We start from the raw sequence: 15,926 nt of genomic DNA, 5'->3' as shown, positions 1-15,926 counted from the left end.
GAGATTTTTCCACATTTAGTGAAATCAAACATATAACAGTGGCAAATCACAGCCAGGCACAGTGGTTAACACCTGTAATCTCAGCAATTTGGGAGGCCCAGCTGGATAGATCACCTGAGGTCAGGAATTTGAGACTAGGCTGGCCAACATGGCAAAACCCAGTCCCTACTAAAAATATGAAAATTAGCCATGTGCGGTGGCACATGCCTGTAGATCCACTACTTGGGAGGCTGAGGCAGGCGAATCGCTTGACCCCAGGAGCCAGAGCTTGCAATGAGCTGGGATCATGCCACTGCACTGCCTGGGTGACAGAGCGAGACTCTGTCTCAAAAGAAACAAAAAAAACTGGCAAATCAGAACTAAATTACCAAATTTCTTTGTGGGTCCTGAAATGACTACAATTGAATGTACCCATTATTACAGGAAACTTCTTAAGTAAGGAAATAGTTCACTTTCTTATGTTTATATTACCTGCAAAGGTGTGTTGAGTGATTTTATAAAAGACAATGTGCTCCAGGAAAAGTTCCAGCTACTCTACAGGAAAACAGAAAAGACCATAAACAAATAAATTTATCAAGGGTAGGGCAGAACTAGTTAACAGTTCTGTATTCCCTTGCTGAATATGCTGATATTATCAGCTGAATTCAGAACCAGAATCTTCTCTTGAGTTTTTAGTGACAACTGCTCTCACCTCTGTTTTGAAGGGAGAGAGGTGATTAAAACTGTGGCAAGTAGCTTATAATCTTATAGGAATAGAACTGTAAGTTCCTTTTGGAGAAACTTTTCTCATAAAATTTTCTTTGTAATTATGCTTGGGTTTATGTCAATACATTCACTCTCATTTGTAATTTAGATTTTAAAAGGCCTGTAAGTATACCATTTTAATACTCTAAATATGTTATATTTTCTATGAAAGTGTTATAAAGCAAACTCATACATACTCTGTAAAAGCATTATAAAGCAAACACTTAACCAAAATGTATTCTTTTTAATACTTTTAATTTAAATTGCCATATACTTGATCTTAAACAGGTTCACAAAAAAAAAGAAGAGCTGGACATTCTGTTGTAGGTAGCTTAATCATGTTATAGGGAGAAAAAGTCTTCTAATTTGAAGTCAGTTTTTCTTAGACAAATATAGAATTCATCTTGCCCCCACTTTACTTTGCCTTTTTGAGGTTAAAAAAGTTTCCAAGGCTTTTATAAATAAATAAAATACTAACAAGCTGATTTAGTATCATTTTTCTGCAGATTTGATGGTAATATATTACTTGTGAGGCCGACAAGTTTAAGAAATAATCCTTCCTCTAAACCCTGATGGGAGTTATGTTTGACTAGCTAAGTGTTTGAATACATAAATGCATTCAGCCTTTGGTATTTAAAGTGAGCATCATTAACTCAACATTTCAACTTAAACTTTGCTTAAACGATAAAGTTTCACCCAAGTGAAATCAATGGGAGGTGTGTGTGAATATATGAGGTTTCAACTTGGCTCACTAAGGAATTTTGATGAAAACAGAACCAAATTAAGAAATCATCAAAATAGAGCAATTATTAGTTGAAAAAAAATATGTAACATTAAAAGTCCTCACAGGTTTTCTACCTAAGGCTGAGTAATTGTGTGTGTGTGTGTGTGTGTGTGTGTGTGTGTATTTTTGGGCTCTTAATAATACATCTTTTGTATGCTTAATGTTAATTTACACTAAGACATCTAAAAACACCAGACTGGTTCCTGAAATACCACCTGTCTATACTGGGAGTTCTATTAAATGATCTAATTTTCCTAGCTTCTTTAGCATATTGATTTCTTCCCCAAATATTCACTAAGTGTTCACTGTTCACATTATTTGCCTAGGAAAGTTTGCCTCTGTATTTCAAAAAAGACACATAAAGGAGTGATAACAAAATCTTGCAACAATGTAGTTTAAGTATTTTACTGAAGTAAAAAACCAATAATAGATCAGAATTTCCCATCATCCTCTATTCCATGTGTCATATAAGCACAAAAGGGAGATATAACAGCAGTGCCTGTAATATCTCCAATCATAATATCATCAAAGAATAAAATTTAGCTTTCCAGACATGGAATCTGGTATGCACAGTTGCATGTTGAATCCCTTTCCACTCTAAACATATTAAAGTGTGGACACTAATTTATTATTTTGAATGAAAATTCATGAGCGACTTCCTCATGAGAAAAGCAGCCTGCCTTTGCCGTTAATAAATAAAAAGGAATATGGAGTTCTTTAGAGCATAATTTCCTCAATTTTTATATATACCCACGTACACGTGATCATGTCTAAGAAAAATAAAATCAAGCCTACAAACTTGTTAATAACTGGCCCCGCTTTCTCATGGACCATCTGTCTACAAATACCTATTATTGAAATAAAAAGCATAAAGCACCAAGATAATCTATTAAAAATTCTAACCAACAAGACAATCCATAACATTAAAAATATCAGTGTAGATTTCTGGGTGTATTTAGAGGATTCTGTTACGCTATCAGAAAGTCAAAGGCTTGTCCAAATTTTCAGATAATATGCTAGACTAAGTTCTATCTAGGGAAACAGAAAACATTCTGAAGAATTTTAAAATCAGTAGTTGGAAGAACAAATGGATAAATGTACTTCAAAAGACAAAGAGATGACTTTTTTAAAAAGATAAACCTCCCTATGTTATCATTTATTTGTGTGTTAAGAGGGCACTTGATCCTTGGGAGACTGAGGCAGGTGAATTGCTTGAACCCGGGAGGCAGAGGTTGCAATGAGCCAAGATAGCGTGACCGCGCTCCAGCCTGGTGCCTGGTGGCAGAGTGAGACTCTGTCTCAAAAAAAAAATAAAAGAGGGCACTGGATCCAAACCTAATGGCACACTGGTGTAGGTTGGGTAGTTCATCCTTTCATAAAAGGATTAGCCTACTCTAGGCCTCACTAGTTTTCCAAGTTGTAATAGGTAATAGATCAACAACCTGTAAATAATTGCCTGTTGCCCAATTCTGACAAAAGCCTGGTAGCACAATTAGTATGAAAAGTTATACTTTATTGAGGCTGACCCTACCCAGAGAGTGCTATGCTTGGACTACAAGATTTTAGTTACTTATAGAACTGTTCTTACTGAATTTTGGTTTTACATCACTTCTGCAGCCTACATCAAAAAACTGCTTTGGGGATTTCACTTCTCTTGTAGGGGTGTAGTATCACAGACACCTGCCTTTGCCTTAAATAACTACAGGAGAAATTCCTCTCAGGTCTCAACAGCATAAAACGTTGTCCTTCATCTGATACAGATTATTTTTAATTATAAGACACTATATATTATCTGATAGATAAGATTCCATTTTATTTTCTGGGTATGGATAGCACAGAGTCAAATCAGAGCCCTTCTTGAGGACGTACATAGGATATATATTTGCTTATTTTCTTACAAGTACTTGACTTTTGCCTAACTTATTTTAGTCAAACATTTATTCTATTTTACTGTCAATATTTTTGTAAGTTGACTGAAATCCTTGGTTGAAGGGGATAGGGGAATGAATAAAGGAACACATTTTAAAGAAAAGAATTAACTTTAGTATATTAAAATGAAGTAAATTAGATTTGTCTTAGGTGTCTTCTCATTGTCCCTGTTAGCAACTTTCTACTTTTTTCAATGGACTCCATTAACTCCCCAAAACAGTACAAAAATTGATGATTGTTATGAAACGTGTGTGTGTGGGATTATATACACACATATGTGTATGTGTGTGTGTGTGTGCGCGTGTGTGTATGTATATATATCTTTATTAGTTGACTATACTGTTAACTTTGAAGACATACTTCTCCCAAAAGCATGCTTCTACCTCTCTGGTTTGCCCTTGATTGATTTTGGCATGGATGGCATTAGTTCACTGAAGTGGAAGACTGTCTAGGTCTCCAATCGATTTAATTTATTTCATATTAAAGGCATATAATATCATGGCCTAAGTGAATACATTTCTACTGGTAAGATTTTTTTGTTTGTTTTAGTCCAGAAAGAATTATCTTAGTAATTACATAGTGGTCAGAATATCACTTATCCAGGAAGTAGCCAGGTACATTTGGCTCCTTTTGACTGTAGCCTACATTGTTATTCCACTATTTAACAGTTCCAGAGCACAAAGAAAGGGTCAAAAGGGGCCTGAATTGAACACTGATCTTCTGTTAGACTGAGGTAAGGCTCAGGGGAAGGAAGTAGAAATGCAGGATGGAAATAATATTTCTTTGGGTTGTCTAGTGACTTAATCTATATGTGAGACTGTTATCAACATTGGCACACACAAGAATAGCACATCATCTTATGGCTGGTGTGCCCCAAAAAGAAAACACTTCATGTAGTAGTGTTCTAAAAATACCCACTGGGCAGAAGCTCAAAATGGTCAGAGTGTGTGTGTGTGTGTGTGTGTGTGTGTGTGTGTGTGAGAGAGAGAGAGAGAGAGAGAGAGAGAGAGAGAGAGAGAGAGAGAGAAAGAGAGACTATGAGAGAGCATGAGTATTTTGGCCTGCTGCTCAACAGAAAACGATAAAGATCACCCCATGGCAGGAAATTCAGGGTGATTATGTCCCTTCTCATGTGGTTAAAGTCATCTGGCATATCTTATTGCTTAATTAATTTCGAGAAACAAATTTGGTCTTTAATCAAGTGATATTTTAAATAATGATTCATTTGTTTTCACTTGTCAATTTCATTCCTCTTGGGAATGTTATATTTATATGTATTTTCATACCCATCTAGAGGCACTTCTTTTCCTAAAAGAAAATGAACTCATCTTTCCTGCCAAATTTTTAGCCTATAACCCTATTTTAATTTAAAGTTCATTTTATTCAGCCTGTTGTTCTTGGGATTAACCTATATATGCTGTTTCTATTTGGGGAAAAAAAGTTATACTAAAACCTTGTGTGATGAGAGATGAACTCTTCCTCTTATCTCAGATACAAGGCATAAACCTCAGCTATAGCTCCATCTGTAGACATTGCCCAATTTCATTCACAGCCAGAGAAAGTCAGGCATACAGCCGATGAGACTGAGGTATCTTCTGGAACTTCATCACAGGAGCAGAAGTCTCTAAAAACTCTCTTGTAATCCTTCTAATTCCAGGAATCAGAGTCTGAAATCACCTCTATGCCCTTCTGCTTCAATAGCATCAAATTATTTGTAGTAAACCTCAACAAATATAGATATTTCTCTTGTTCCTATCTTATGGCTGAAGCTTACTATATCTTACCTTGTTCCTTTCTTATGGCTGAAATCCTCACCCTCCCTCTACATATTCCTCTTTTAATTTTTGTGGGTACATAATAAGTATATATATATCTATGGAGTACATGAGCTATTTTGGTACAGCAGTACAATGAGTAATAATCACATCACAGAAAATTGGGCATCCATCCCCTCAATATTTAGCCTTTGTGTTAACAATCTAATCATACTCTTCTAGCTATTTTATAATGCATACTTAAGTTATTATTGACTATCGCCCCCATATCTTGTGCTATCAAGTATTAGGTCTTATACATTCTATTTTGTTTTAACCCATTAACCATCTACATCTCCCCCACTCTGATGCCCTACTATCCTTCCCCATCTCAAGTAACCATCCTTCTCTTCTCTGTCTCCATGATTTCAACTGTTCTGATTTTTAGATCTCACAAATAAAGTGATACCATGCAATGTTTGATTTTCTATGGCTGGCTTATTTCACTTAACATAATGACCCCCAGTTCCATCATGCTGGTGCCTATGAGAGAAGCTCGTTCTTTTTCATGGCTGAATAGTACTCCACCCTGTTATAAGTGCTACATTTTCTTTATCTATTCATTGGTTGATGGACACTTAAGTTGCTTCCAAAGCTTGGCTATTGTGAACAGTGCTGCAACAAATATGAGAGTGCAGATATTTCTTCACTACACTGATTTCCTCTCTTTGGAGTATATGCCCAGCAGTGGGATTGCTGGATTGTATGGTAGCCCTATTTTTAGTTTTTTGAGAGACCTCCAAACTGTTCTCCATAGTGGTTATACTAATTTAGATTCCTACCAAAAGTGTAGGAGGGTTCCCTTTTCCTCACATCCTCACTAGCATTTGTTACTGCCTGGTTTTTGAATAAAAGCCATTTTATTCAACTGTACAGACCTCTTCTAATGTCTAAAACCTATGCATCTTTAAACAGCTCAGATATTCCCTCCTCCCCTAAGCCTTCCTGATGCCTTTCAGCTAGGCTGGATTAGGTAGCCCTTCTCAGTACCCTCACAACACTCTATATCTTAAAATTTCCCCATTCTTCATTAAGTAATTTATTTTTTTGAGACATGGTTTCATTCTGTCCCCAATGATGGAGTGCAGTAGTGTGATCATGGCTCACTGCAGCCTCAACCTCCTGGGCTCAAGTAATCCTCCCACCTCAAACTCCTAGGCAGCTGGGACTATAGGTGCAAACCACCATGCCCAGCTACTTAAAACATTTTTAGTAGGTAGAGGGGAGGTCTTACTATGTTGCCCAAGCTGGTCTTGAACTCCTGGGCTGAAATGATCTTCTTGGCTTGGCCTTCCAAAGTGCTGGGATTACAGGCATAAGCCACTGTGCCCAGCCCTGCCCATTGTTTTATAAGGATGCATCTAAATATCTGTTTATCTCTCTCTCTCTCTCACTACACTGAAGACCATGGAGATTAAGTCTTGTGTATCTTTTTCATTGCTAGCACCTCATACTACTGCCTGCAACACAGTAGTTGCACAATAAACATTTCAATAACTTATTTTTTATATTATCTATTATATTCTAGTTATTTTAGATACTTTCCTATCAATTATTGCATTTCCTTTCTCAAGAAAATGAAGTAGACTAGGATAATCATTCATATTTTATAGACAGATATTATATCTTGGTAAAGTTAAATGTCTCAATCAAGGTTCCATAGCTACAAAGTAGCAGAGAGTTAACTTGACTTCTATTCTTAATTTTTAATCTACTTGCCCTCTCTCCTCTTAGGAAATTAGACTATAGTATTCACTATAGTGACTTAACCCTAAAGAAAAATACTATTTGTGTAGTTGGAAGCAATCTCAGCAGACTCAATGCAATCTAATATCTAGGATCAGGAGCTTTGCCTATAGCTTCAAGACAGAAAATAATAGTCAACTGTTGTCCTCAATTCCTGGAATTCTCAATGGCATAGTCTTTATTTTATAATTATTGAATATCACAGCAGGAAATACTCTAAGTGAAATAAAAATGTTTTGCTTACCCATATTTTTAAAAATAAGCATTCCTTAAAGACAATGTTATGTTCACCTTGCAGGGAGGGCACAATTTACCACAAGGTAAATTCTTGGCTGTCTCATCTTCTGCTACCCTGTAGTTACCATGCTGTCCTTAATGTTGGCTGAGAAGCCCAAAACACTTCTGAGCTCCAGACCTGCTTCCTGGGCTTTTCTACATGGATGTTTCTGAGAGCAGAGAAACAACTATGTCTCAAATACTCTGCTTTTCATCCCTTTTACTCCTCCTCTGCATTCCCCTCCTCAGTGAATGCCACATCTGTCTCCTAGAGTGCACGAGTCTGAAATATGGAGGTCCATTCTCAAATAGCTCCTCCCTCAATAATCTCATCTACCCAGTGACCAAGGTTTGTCAATGAAGCTTCTTTCTTTCAGTTTCTATCTCTGTTGTCTTAGCACAGGGCCTATTTCTTGTTTGGATGACTGGAATAGCCTCTTAATTGAGCACTGTCTAGCCTAGGCCTAAACAACCTATTCTCCACACAGCTACTAGATAATTGTTGCAAACTACCACTCTAGTCACATTGGGCATCCTTTAGTGATTCTGGCTGTTGGCACACACTGCCTCCTCTGTGAGAAACATCCTTGTTGTTATTTCTGACCCTGGACCATCCTCCATGACACTTCTTCTGGAAGGTTTTCCTGATTTCCATTTACCTATCACCTTTCGTGTCCCACTGCCTCTGTGTCCCCAGTGCCTAACACAGCCTGCACTTAATAGGTGCTCAATAAATATTACATGTCGAATGACACCAAAGTCATTTGAATGCAATTTTTCCTGTTTTCTTTCTCTTTGAGCCAATAACTGGGGCATCGGAATGGTTCCTTGTCCCTCACTTTCTTCATCCCATGTGTTACTGAGGTTTACTGATACTTTCTGGCTTCAGTCTCCATCTAGTATCCATGTGCTGCATTAACTGTCAACCTAAAAATCTTTAAGGCCCAAAGCAGCATTTCTCAAACTTCAGCATTAGATTCACCTGGGAGGGGCTGGGCGCAGTGGCTCACTCTTATATAATCCCAGCACTTTGGAAGGCTGAGGTGGGCAGACTGCTTGAGGTCAGGAGTTTGAGACTAGCCTGGGCAACGTACGAAATCCTGTCTCTACTAAAACTATAAAAATTAGCCAGGCATGGTGGCATGCACCTGTAATCCCAGATACTTGACAGACTGAGGCACAAGAATCACTTCAACCCAGGAGGTGGAATTTGCAATGAGCCAAGATCATGCCACTGCACTCCAGCCTGGGCAACAGAGCAAGACTTTATCAAAAAAAAAAAGAAAGGAAGAGAAATAAAGAGAGAGAGAGAGAAAGAGAGAGAGAGAGAGAGAGAAACAGAGAAACAGAGAGACAGAGAGAAGAAAGAGAAAAGAAAAAAGAATCACCTGGGATGCTTGTTAAACAAAGATTGCTGGTCTCCACTCCTAGACTTTCCAGTTCAGTAGGTCTGAAGTGGGACCTAGAAATGACATTTCTAACAAATTCCTAGGAGATACTGCTGCTAGTGGTCCAGAGACTATACATTGAAAACCACTGAAGCACTGGTTCTCAGCTGGTGATGAGCATTAAAACATAATCACTATCATCCAATTCTGCCTACTGAATCAAAATTTTCAGTAGGGTGGGGCAGGCTGGCCTTTTTTTCTGCTTAAAGTTCCACAGGTTATCCCTGATGCACTATCTTGCTTAAGAACCATGAATTCAATGGTTAACTTCTGGATCTGGACTTCACCTTCTTCCAAAGCCTTATTTTTCACATCTCCCCCAACTTGAATCCTCCTCTTCAGTCCTATGAAAGAGTAAGCAGTCTGATGATCCCAGACCTTTTCTCCCTGTCTTTTAGCCCTTGATCAGTTTCATTTATTCATTCATGCATCCATTCATTCGCTGGGTATCTAGCACTTGCCAGGCACTGCACCAGATCCAGGAGAGAGTGCAATGAACATGACAGATGAGCCCTGCCTTATAGAGCTCATTCTGTTTGCTCTAAGCTCCCCAGCATTCTCTATTTCCCCTTCTCTCTCACTGCACAGATCAGCATTGGCTTAATGCCACACTCTCTTGCTAGACTGTAGATTCGATGAAGGCAGGGACTATGGTCTGTCTTTGTAGGTGCTCAATATGTGTTTTTCAGGTTAAATTGAAAAGCACGTCTGCTGACCTAGCCCTCTTTCAAAAACCATCTCCAGAGCCTTCTCTCTCTGCTGTCTTTCCTGACTTGCTCTAATTCTACTTGACATAGTCAGAATTGAGCTCTGCTTTCAGTGAATCTTGCCCTCTTCCCCACGCAGATTTCTAACTCAACACTTAAAATCCTTTATTATATGCTGTTTACAGAGATATGGTTCTTCCTACCAAACTGTGAGCTTCTCAAATGTGGGAACCATTTCATTTCTACCATTTTAACCTCTGCACTTCATAGAGCCTGACATATAGAAGGTACTTTAAAATGTTTGTCAAATTCAGCCTGGGCAACATGGTGAAACCTTGTCTCCACTAAAAATACAAAAAATTAGCTGGGCATGGTGCCTCACCCCCAGTGACTCAGGAAGCTGAGGAGGGAGAATCACCTGAGCTAAGAAGTTGATACTGCAGTGAGCCAAGATCACACCACTGCGCTCCAGCTTGGGCAATGGGAATGAGACCCCATCTAAAAAAAGAAAAAGTCTGTCAAATTAATGAATGAGTTAATTTTGTTTTGAATTTAACCTGCTCTGCAATGTTTTGCCCAAACTTCCTGGTGGTTTTAATAAACTCTACTTAAGACTTCCATTTCTCCATAGTAGAAAGATACCTTAATTTAAATATCATATAGTATGGAATATGTACAAAACCAGATTTTGGGGAAAAGGTTATTAAGAGTCCACACAAATCCTTACAGAGAGGGCAAAGAGTGACTTTATAGATTATCTTCTGCATTCTTGACCCAGAGTTCTGAGTTGAGGTCTTAGCTCTACCTTAAACCTTCTATCCTTGCCTCTCAGTTCTCTCCTTTACATAGACTGAACAAAAGACATGGTTTTTAATCTACACCAATACTGACAGAAAGAATGATGCTACTCAGCAAATTAAACTGAATCTTTGAAATTTATTAGAAAAATAAAATCAGACAACCTCTCAATAGGAAAAGGTATCTGAAAAAAATATGGTTACACTTTACAAAATATACAGAAAGTAAGTGTTCTTGATAAACAATGCCCAAAGCATCATGCTATGCACATAGCAGGCCCTCACGGATATTTATTGGATGAAAAAAAGGCAACTGATAAGTGCTTTCACCTAAACTGAAAAGCATTGGCTTTTGCTACTGTTGTAATCACCGGAGACTCACACCCTCCAGGAGCTATGGTTCCACTTTGGGATGCTGGAGCCAGGGCCAAATGTTTCCCACAGGTGAACAAACTGTGTTACTAGAACTCATACAGCCTCACATATGTTCAGGGAAATCCTCCTACCACATATATTCATAACTGCTAACTATACAATTCATAGTTGCATAATATATAAGCTGTGAAATATCACCTTGATACATACCCTTTGGTCAAGTTAGAGAGGTTATAAATTCATTTCTAAAAGATATTTTGGTTATGTAAAATTCTCAGAAATTTAAGATCACTATTCAATGTAGCAGCTGAGTCTTCCCTGGAGTAGTCTTATTCATTTTTCAACTATTTTAGTACATATAATATTTTTAGCATGCTTGTAGGCATAAGAAGGAAATCGAACGATATGAATTGTATCACCAACTTAATTTTCTTTTTAGTATATTGGATATCTGCATATGGAATGAAGATCCTTGAAAGCCCACACCATTCCCACAATTATTTATTGGAAACAATGTTCATTCTATGTAACAAAAAGAATGATTAATGAAGTTTATGTATAATTGGAGCAGATAATTTTACAAAGCTATGTTCTTAAGGCTTCAGAGTTAAGGATTGACTGTGGGAACAGAGTTTTAAGGGCAGGGCACCCCAGATAACCTCACCCACATGCATTTCTCAAACAATGTTTTTCTGTATGTAAACAGAAAATAGAAAGGAGTATATGGTTTTCGTCCTTAGTATTAAATAGCTGGCTTTCTTTCAGTGCACTCTTAAATTTCTGCACAATGCATAGCCTTCAGCACCCCAGGGAGCATAAACAAAGGATATCAGGCAAGTTCACCTACTCCCACTTCACAGAACAATGCTTGTTGTTAACTAAGCAATTCCCAGGGCAGATTTATGATTTGTGGAGCCCAGAGTGAGTGCTCAGGTTGGGTCCCTGGAATCTGGGGTCAGAAGCACGTGGTGCTGCTCAATCCCCAGGGCTTTACAAAACATGAAAATGTGACCTAAAGTTTGTGTTTGCATGTACACCAGAGGCTATGTAGGCATTTAGAGAAATTAAAGCACATTACAGCCTCAAAGCAGTTTATTGTTCATGCTTCAAGATTTAACCTTTTCTTTCTTATTTGCTACTATGTTTTTCCTCTGGTGAATAAATGACTACAGAATCAAGTAACATGAATTGACTACATATAAAACATGTATCATGTATTAAAATATACTGATAGAGCAACAAGTTATATAAAGAGGTAAATGTGAAAACTTGAAAAATCCCTTTTCATTTCTTAAACAGAATTATGACTCTGAATGACTTAAGAATACAGGAGTTATTTTCTGTATTCTTAGACACTGGGTTTTTATAATAAGAAAGAATTTTTCATCAGTGTACTTAATTTATCCCAAAACTTTATATGAGGATTGTAGTTTCAGTCAGAAATATAAGCACTTTAAAATAATAAATGTAAACAAGTGCATGAAAAAGCTTCTTTCCTCCTGTTACTTTAAGAAATATTTTGACTAGAGTTATATCCCACAGGTTTATATAATGTTATTAACATGTAATGTAACTTTGGGGAGTAGTTTCTCCTTCATGCTATCTGAGTCTAAAAGTAAAATAGGTTATTGTTTTCATTTTTATGAGTATAGCTATTATCAAATAATTAATACTATGAAATAAATTTCATCACTACTCTTTTACTGTCTAAAATCACCTATTAAATATTACAATTGGGCTGGAAAATAATATATATGCATATATACATATATATGTTTAGACAATGTTCACATAACTTTAAAAGTCATTTGGAAATATCTAAATACCTGACTTAACTGTTCAATGGTATAGTTAGTATAATATAAACACAGCCATATGTCTCAGGCTGAATGAAATTGTTGATGGGTCACTAAAGGTGTTGGGTCCTTTCATATACCATAGATAATTCAAGAGCTAGTCTATTCCAATTGACTTCATGTGAAGCTAAGTGGCTAGCCCATGGTCTCTGAACAATTATTAAATTTCCACATTATTCAGTAAAATTATGTACTACCAAGTTTCCAATGTGGTTCTGGTGTCTAAAAGTTCCTCAAATAGGCTTTAAAATTAACTGTGAAATCTAAAAAAGGGCAAATATAAGGAAAAAATAATGTATAAAGAAAAGAGATCAGTACTAAAGGTACACTGTAGTCATGAAAACACTTATAAAATCACCACTCTCTATTTTAAAAATTAATATGAAGTCAGAAAGTTCTGAGTTAGATGGCAGAGGCTGATGAAATCCACAGTCTTCAATTCTGGGACAAATGGAAAAGAACATAAATGCCTAGTCTATTGAGCTTCTTCTTGTCTGTTAGCTACAGAGGAAATACCTGCCTAACATCTACCAGTGGAAAATCATTGAAAAAGTAGATTAGTGAGAATAAAACAACAAAAAGAATAGTTCCCTACCCATTGCTTCCCACTGAATGAACTTTTGACATATCAGCAAACTCTTCTTTTCTCTTGCTGCTGCTGGTGTACTGTTCACTGTACAGCTTGAGGGACATCTGCTCAACAGCATCTCTTTGTGCTTCCAGGTAGCATAGTTGAACCTCAGCCTGGAGAGAGAAACAAAGAGAAATTGCTGTTTTAATCCAGAAGGAATGCATTTCAAGTGAGGTGTAACAACTCAAAGAATGGGAATTGTTCACATCATTATACTGTTCCTTTTCGAGTTGGATTTAATGGGATCAGTTGGGTATATTACAGAATTATATTTTTGATCTGAATCTTATAAGTTCTTCCTTAAAATATGACCTTAATAAATGAACCCTCAGAAGACTCTGTAAATATCACAAAATATCCCTGAGATCATAATACTGTATGATAAGACTTCACATAAAAATTCTGTGAAATTCCTCAATAATATTCTTCCTTGTCACATATGTAGCACTTATTTTTTAAAGATCCCCCTCCGACCCTCACATTTGCATGGACACATATTCTAAATGCTTCTCTATTATTTTCCCTATGGAGAATAAAAAAATGCTTAGTATTAATTCCAGCACCTCTTCAATAATCACAATATATGTTCTTTATTACATTTTTTTGGTTGTCTATGCTATTGTCTTAATAATTTTAAAGTAATGTGAATAGTGATTTCGCTTACATGCGGGTTTGAACTGTTAAATCTTTCATACTTAGGGCTCACTGTAGTAAAGGAGAGGTAGTAAGTTCATCGTGCTGTTTTCTATCAAACCCAGGCCAAAAGAATGCTGAATAATATTTGGCATGAAACTGTATTGAATAGATGCTTTATTTATTGCAGCTGTTGTGATCCCTGTGGCTTTCAGGTTCCCTAAAACACCAGATGAGACCGAGAATGATGTCTTCTCAGGGGCATGCTTGGCCATGGGAAAGGGAAGGGAGCAATGCTGAGTTTATGAACATTGTAGACCAAAGGACTCTTCTTTTAGTGTACTTCACTAAATCCAAGCATGTCCATTAACATGTCTGATAAACCTTAAAACTGCTACTTTGCAATTTTATTCTATATTTTAAGAAAACATTTCTGGGTCAGCTGCTGAGTAGTCACCAGAATTCTGTAACATGTAAGAAGAAAAGTCAGGTCTGATATTACCTTCTACTCTTCGTATCCACAGCTGACCAAGGCCTTTTGCCTGATCTCTAGTTTTACAGCCTCTACTATGGAGAAAAAGTGAATATTATAAAGTGGCAGTTGCTTAAATTCCAAATTAGAACATAATAAAGGAAATAGGTAACCTATGAAAAATGAGGTCTCACAGGCCAGGTGCAGTGACTCATGCCTGTTATCCCAGCACTTTTGGAGACTGAGGCAGGTGGACCACTTAAGTTCAGGAGTTTGAGACCAGCCTGGTCAATGTAGCAAAACCCTGTCTCTACTAAAAAATACAAAAATTAGCTGAGGGTCCTGGCATATGCTGTAGACCCAGTTACTTGGGAGGCTGAGGCTGGGGAATCACTTGTACCCGGGAGATGGAGGTTGCAGTGAGTGAAGATTGCACAACTGCACTTTAGCCTGGGTGACAAAGTGAGACACTCTCTCCGTTTAAAAAAAAAGAAAAAAACGAGGTCCCAAAGCATTCTAGAATTCCTATGTTGTTGCTTTTTATACGTACTTAATTATGAATGCTCTGGGTTGCTGGGAAAGAACTTAAAGAAACACTATTAAAATTACTATTGTTATATAATTGAAGTTTCAGAAATCAGATCAAAACTGCAATCTATTTGTTGGTTCATATGAATTGTTCCTGCCCAAACCAATTGACTTCAATAAGACACTCTACTGGATTAAGAACTATGTCAAACACTCTAAACAAAGAATAATGTTATATGGAGTACATTCAGTTGGAAGTGGGGGGTATGGTTGGTGGGAAGGCACAAAGAAAATGCCAGATCTAGTGATTTTAGCATCTTTATTGATGATGTGGAAGAGGAGGTATGTGGAATGTTAATGGCACATATAGAAGAGTACCAACTAAGAGGTTTGCAAACATCATGGAACCTGAAAGAATAATAACTACTGATGTAATAATATTTTATTTTTAAAAGTCAACTAAATGTAAAGATTCAATGATCAGAAACACAACAGAATAAATAACAGAATAAATCTTTTAAAAGAACATACAAATTTTTATGAGATAAATTAGATTACATAGATATTGAGCAATAGTCAAATAAGAATAATACTCTTCCCAAATGTCACTCCTTTACTTCCACTGCAAAGCTACAAAGTTTAACAAGCATTATACCCACGCTAAGTATCCCACTGACTCCATCAGAATAATGCATTTGTGCCATTAGGTGCCAAGGGACATGTTTGATATCTAAAGGTTTCTGTTAGTTTTTAACCATCTTAAGTAACAAGCTGGACCATGGTTCGTTCTGGACAATGACCTCATAAATGTGTGCCACTGGTTACAAAAAGGATCATAAAGAGAGAAGTCAACTTCATATAGACTCAACATCATTACAGAAAGAGAATCTGCATTTATCTCTGTGATTCTCAGTCATTTCTGTGTACAAAGAGACATATTTCACATATGACAGAGATATGTGGAAAGAAATTCAGAGAACAAAGCTGAGAGTAACTTGAAAAATAATTAGTCACCTTACAAAATGATTGAAATGTTACAATCTATGACTTTTATTGCATAATATCTCACAAGCATTTGACAAAGGAAACTTCCCTGCACTAACAAGGAGATGAATTAGACGGCCCAGGTCTTTCCTCTCCATCTCTATTTCTATTTCTGTTTTCAGTGATTCATTCCGAAATGAGA

General features: G+C 36.9%; 1 protein-coding gene across 5 annotated transcripts in view; it reads right to left on the bottom strand.

Moving 5' to 3' along the window:
* Nucleotides 1-15,926, bottom strand: part of AKAP6 (A-kinase anchoring protein 6) — a 549,073-nt gene that overhangs the window by 163,282 nt on the left and 369,865 nt on the right. For all 5 annotated transcript variants that reach the window (XM_035260318.3, XM_054239865.2, XM_035260317.3 and 2 more), the window contains one exon: nucleotides 13,072-13,220. In XM_035260318.3, coding sequence (XP_035116209.2) covers nucleotides 13,072-13,220 — 149 coding nt within the window. The remainder of the gene's footprint in view (nucleotides 1-13,071; nucleotides 13,221-15,926) is intronic.

This window comes from Callithrix jacchus, chromosome 8, assembly GCF_049354715.1.
Source record: "Callithrix jacchus isolate 240 chromosome 8, calJac240_pri, whole genome shotgun sequence".
Classification (NCBI taxonomy): domain Eukaryota; kingdom Metazoa; phylum Chordata; class Mammalia; order Primates; family Cebidae; genus Callithrix; species Callithrix jacchus.
This window is presented reverse-complemented; position numbering and strand designations above follow the sequence as displayed.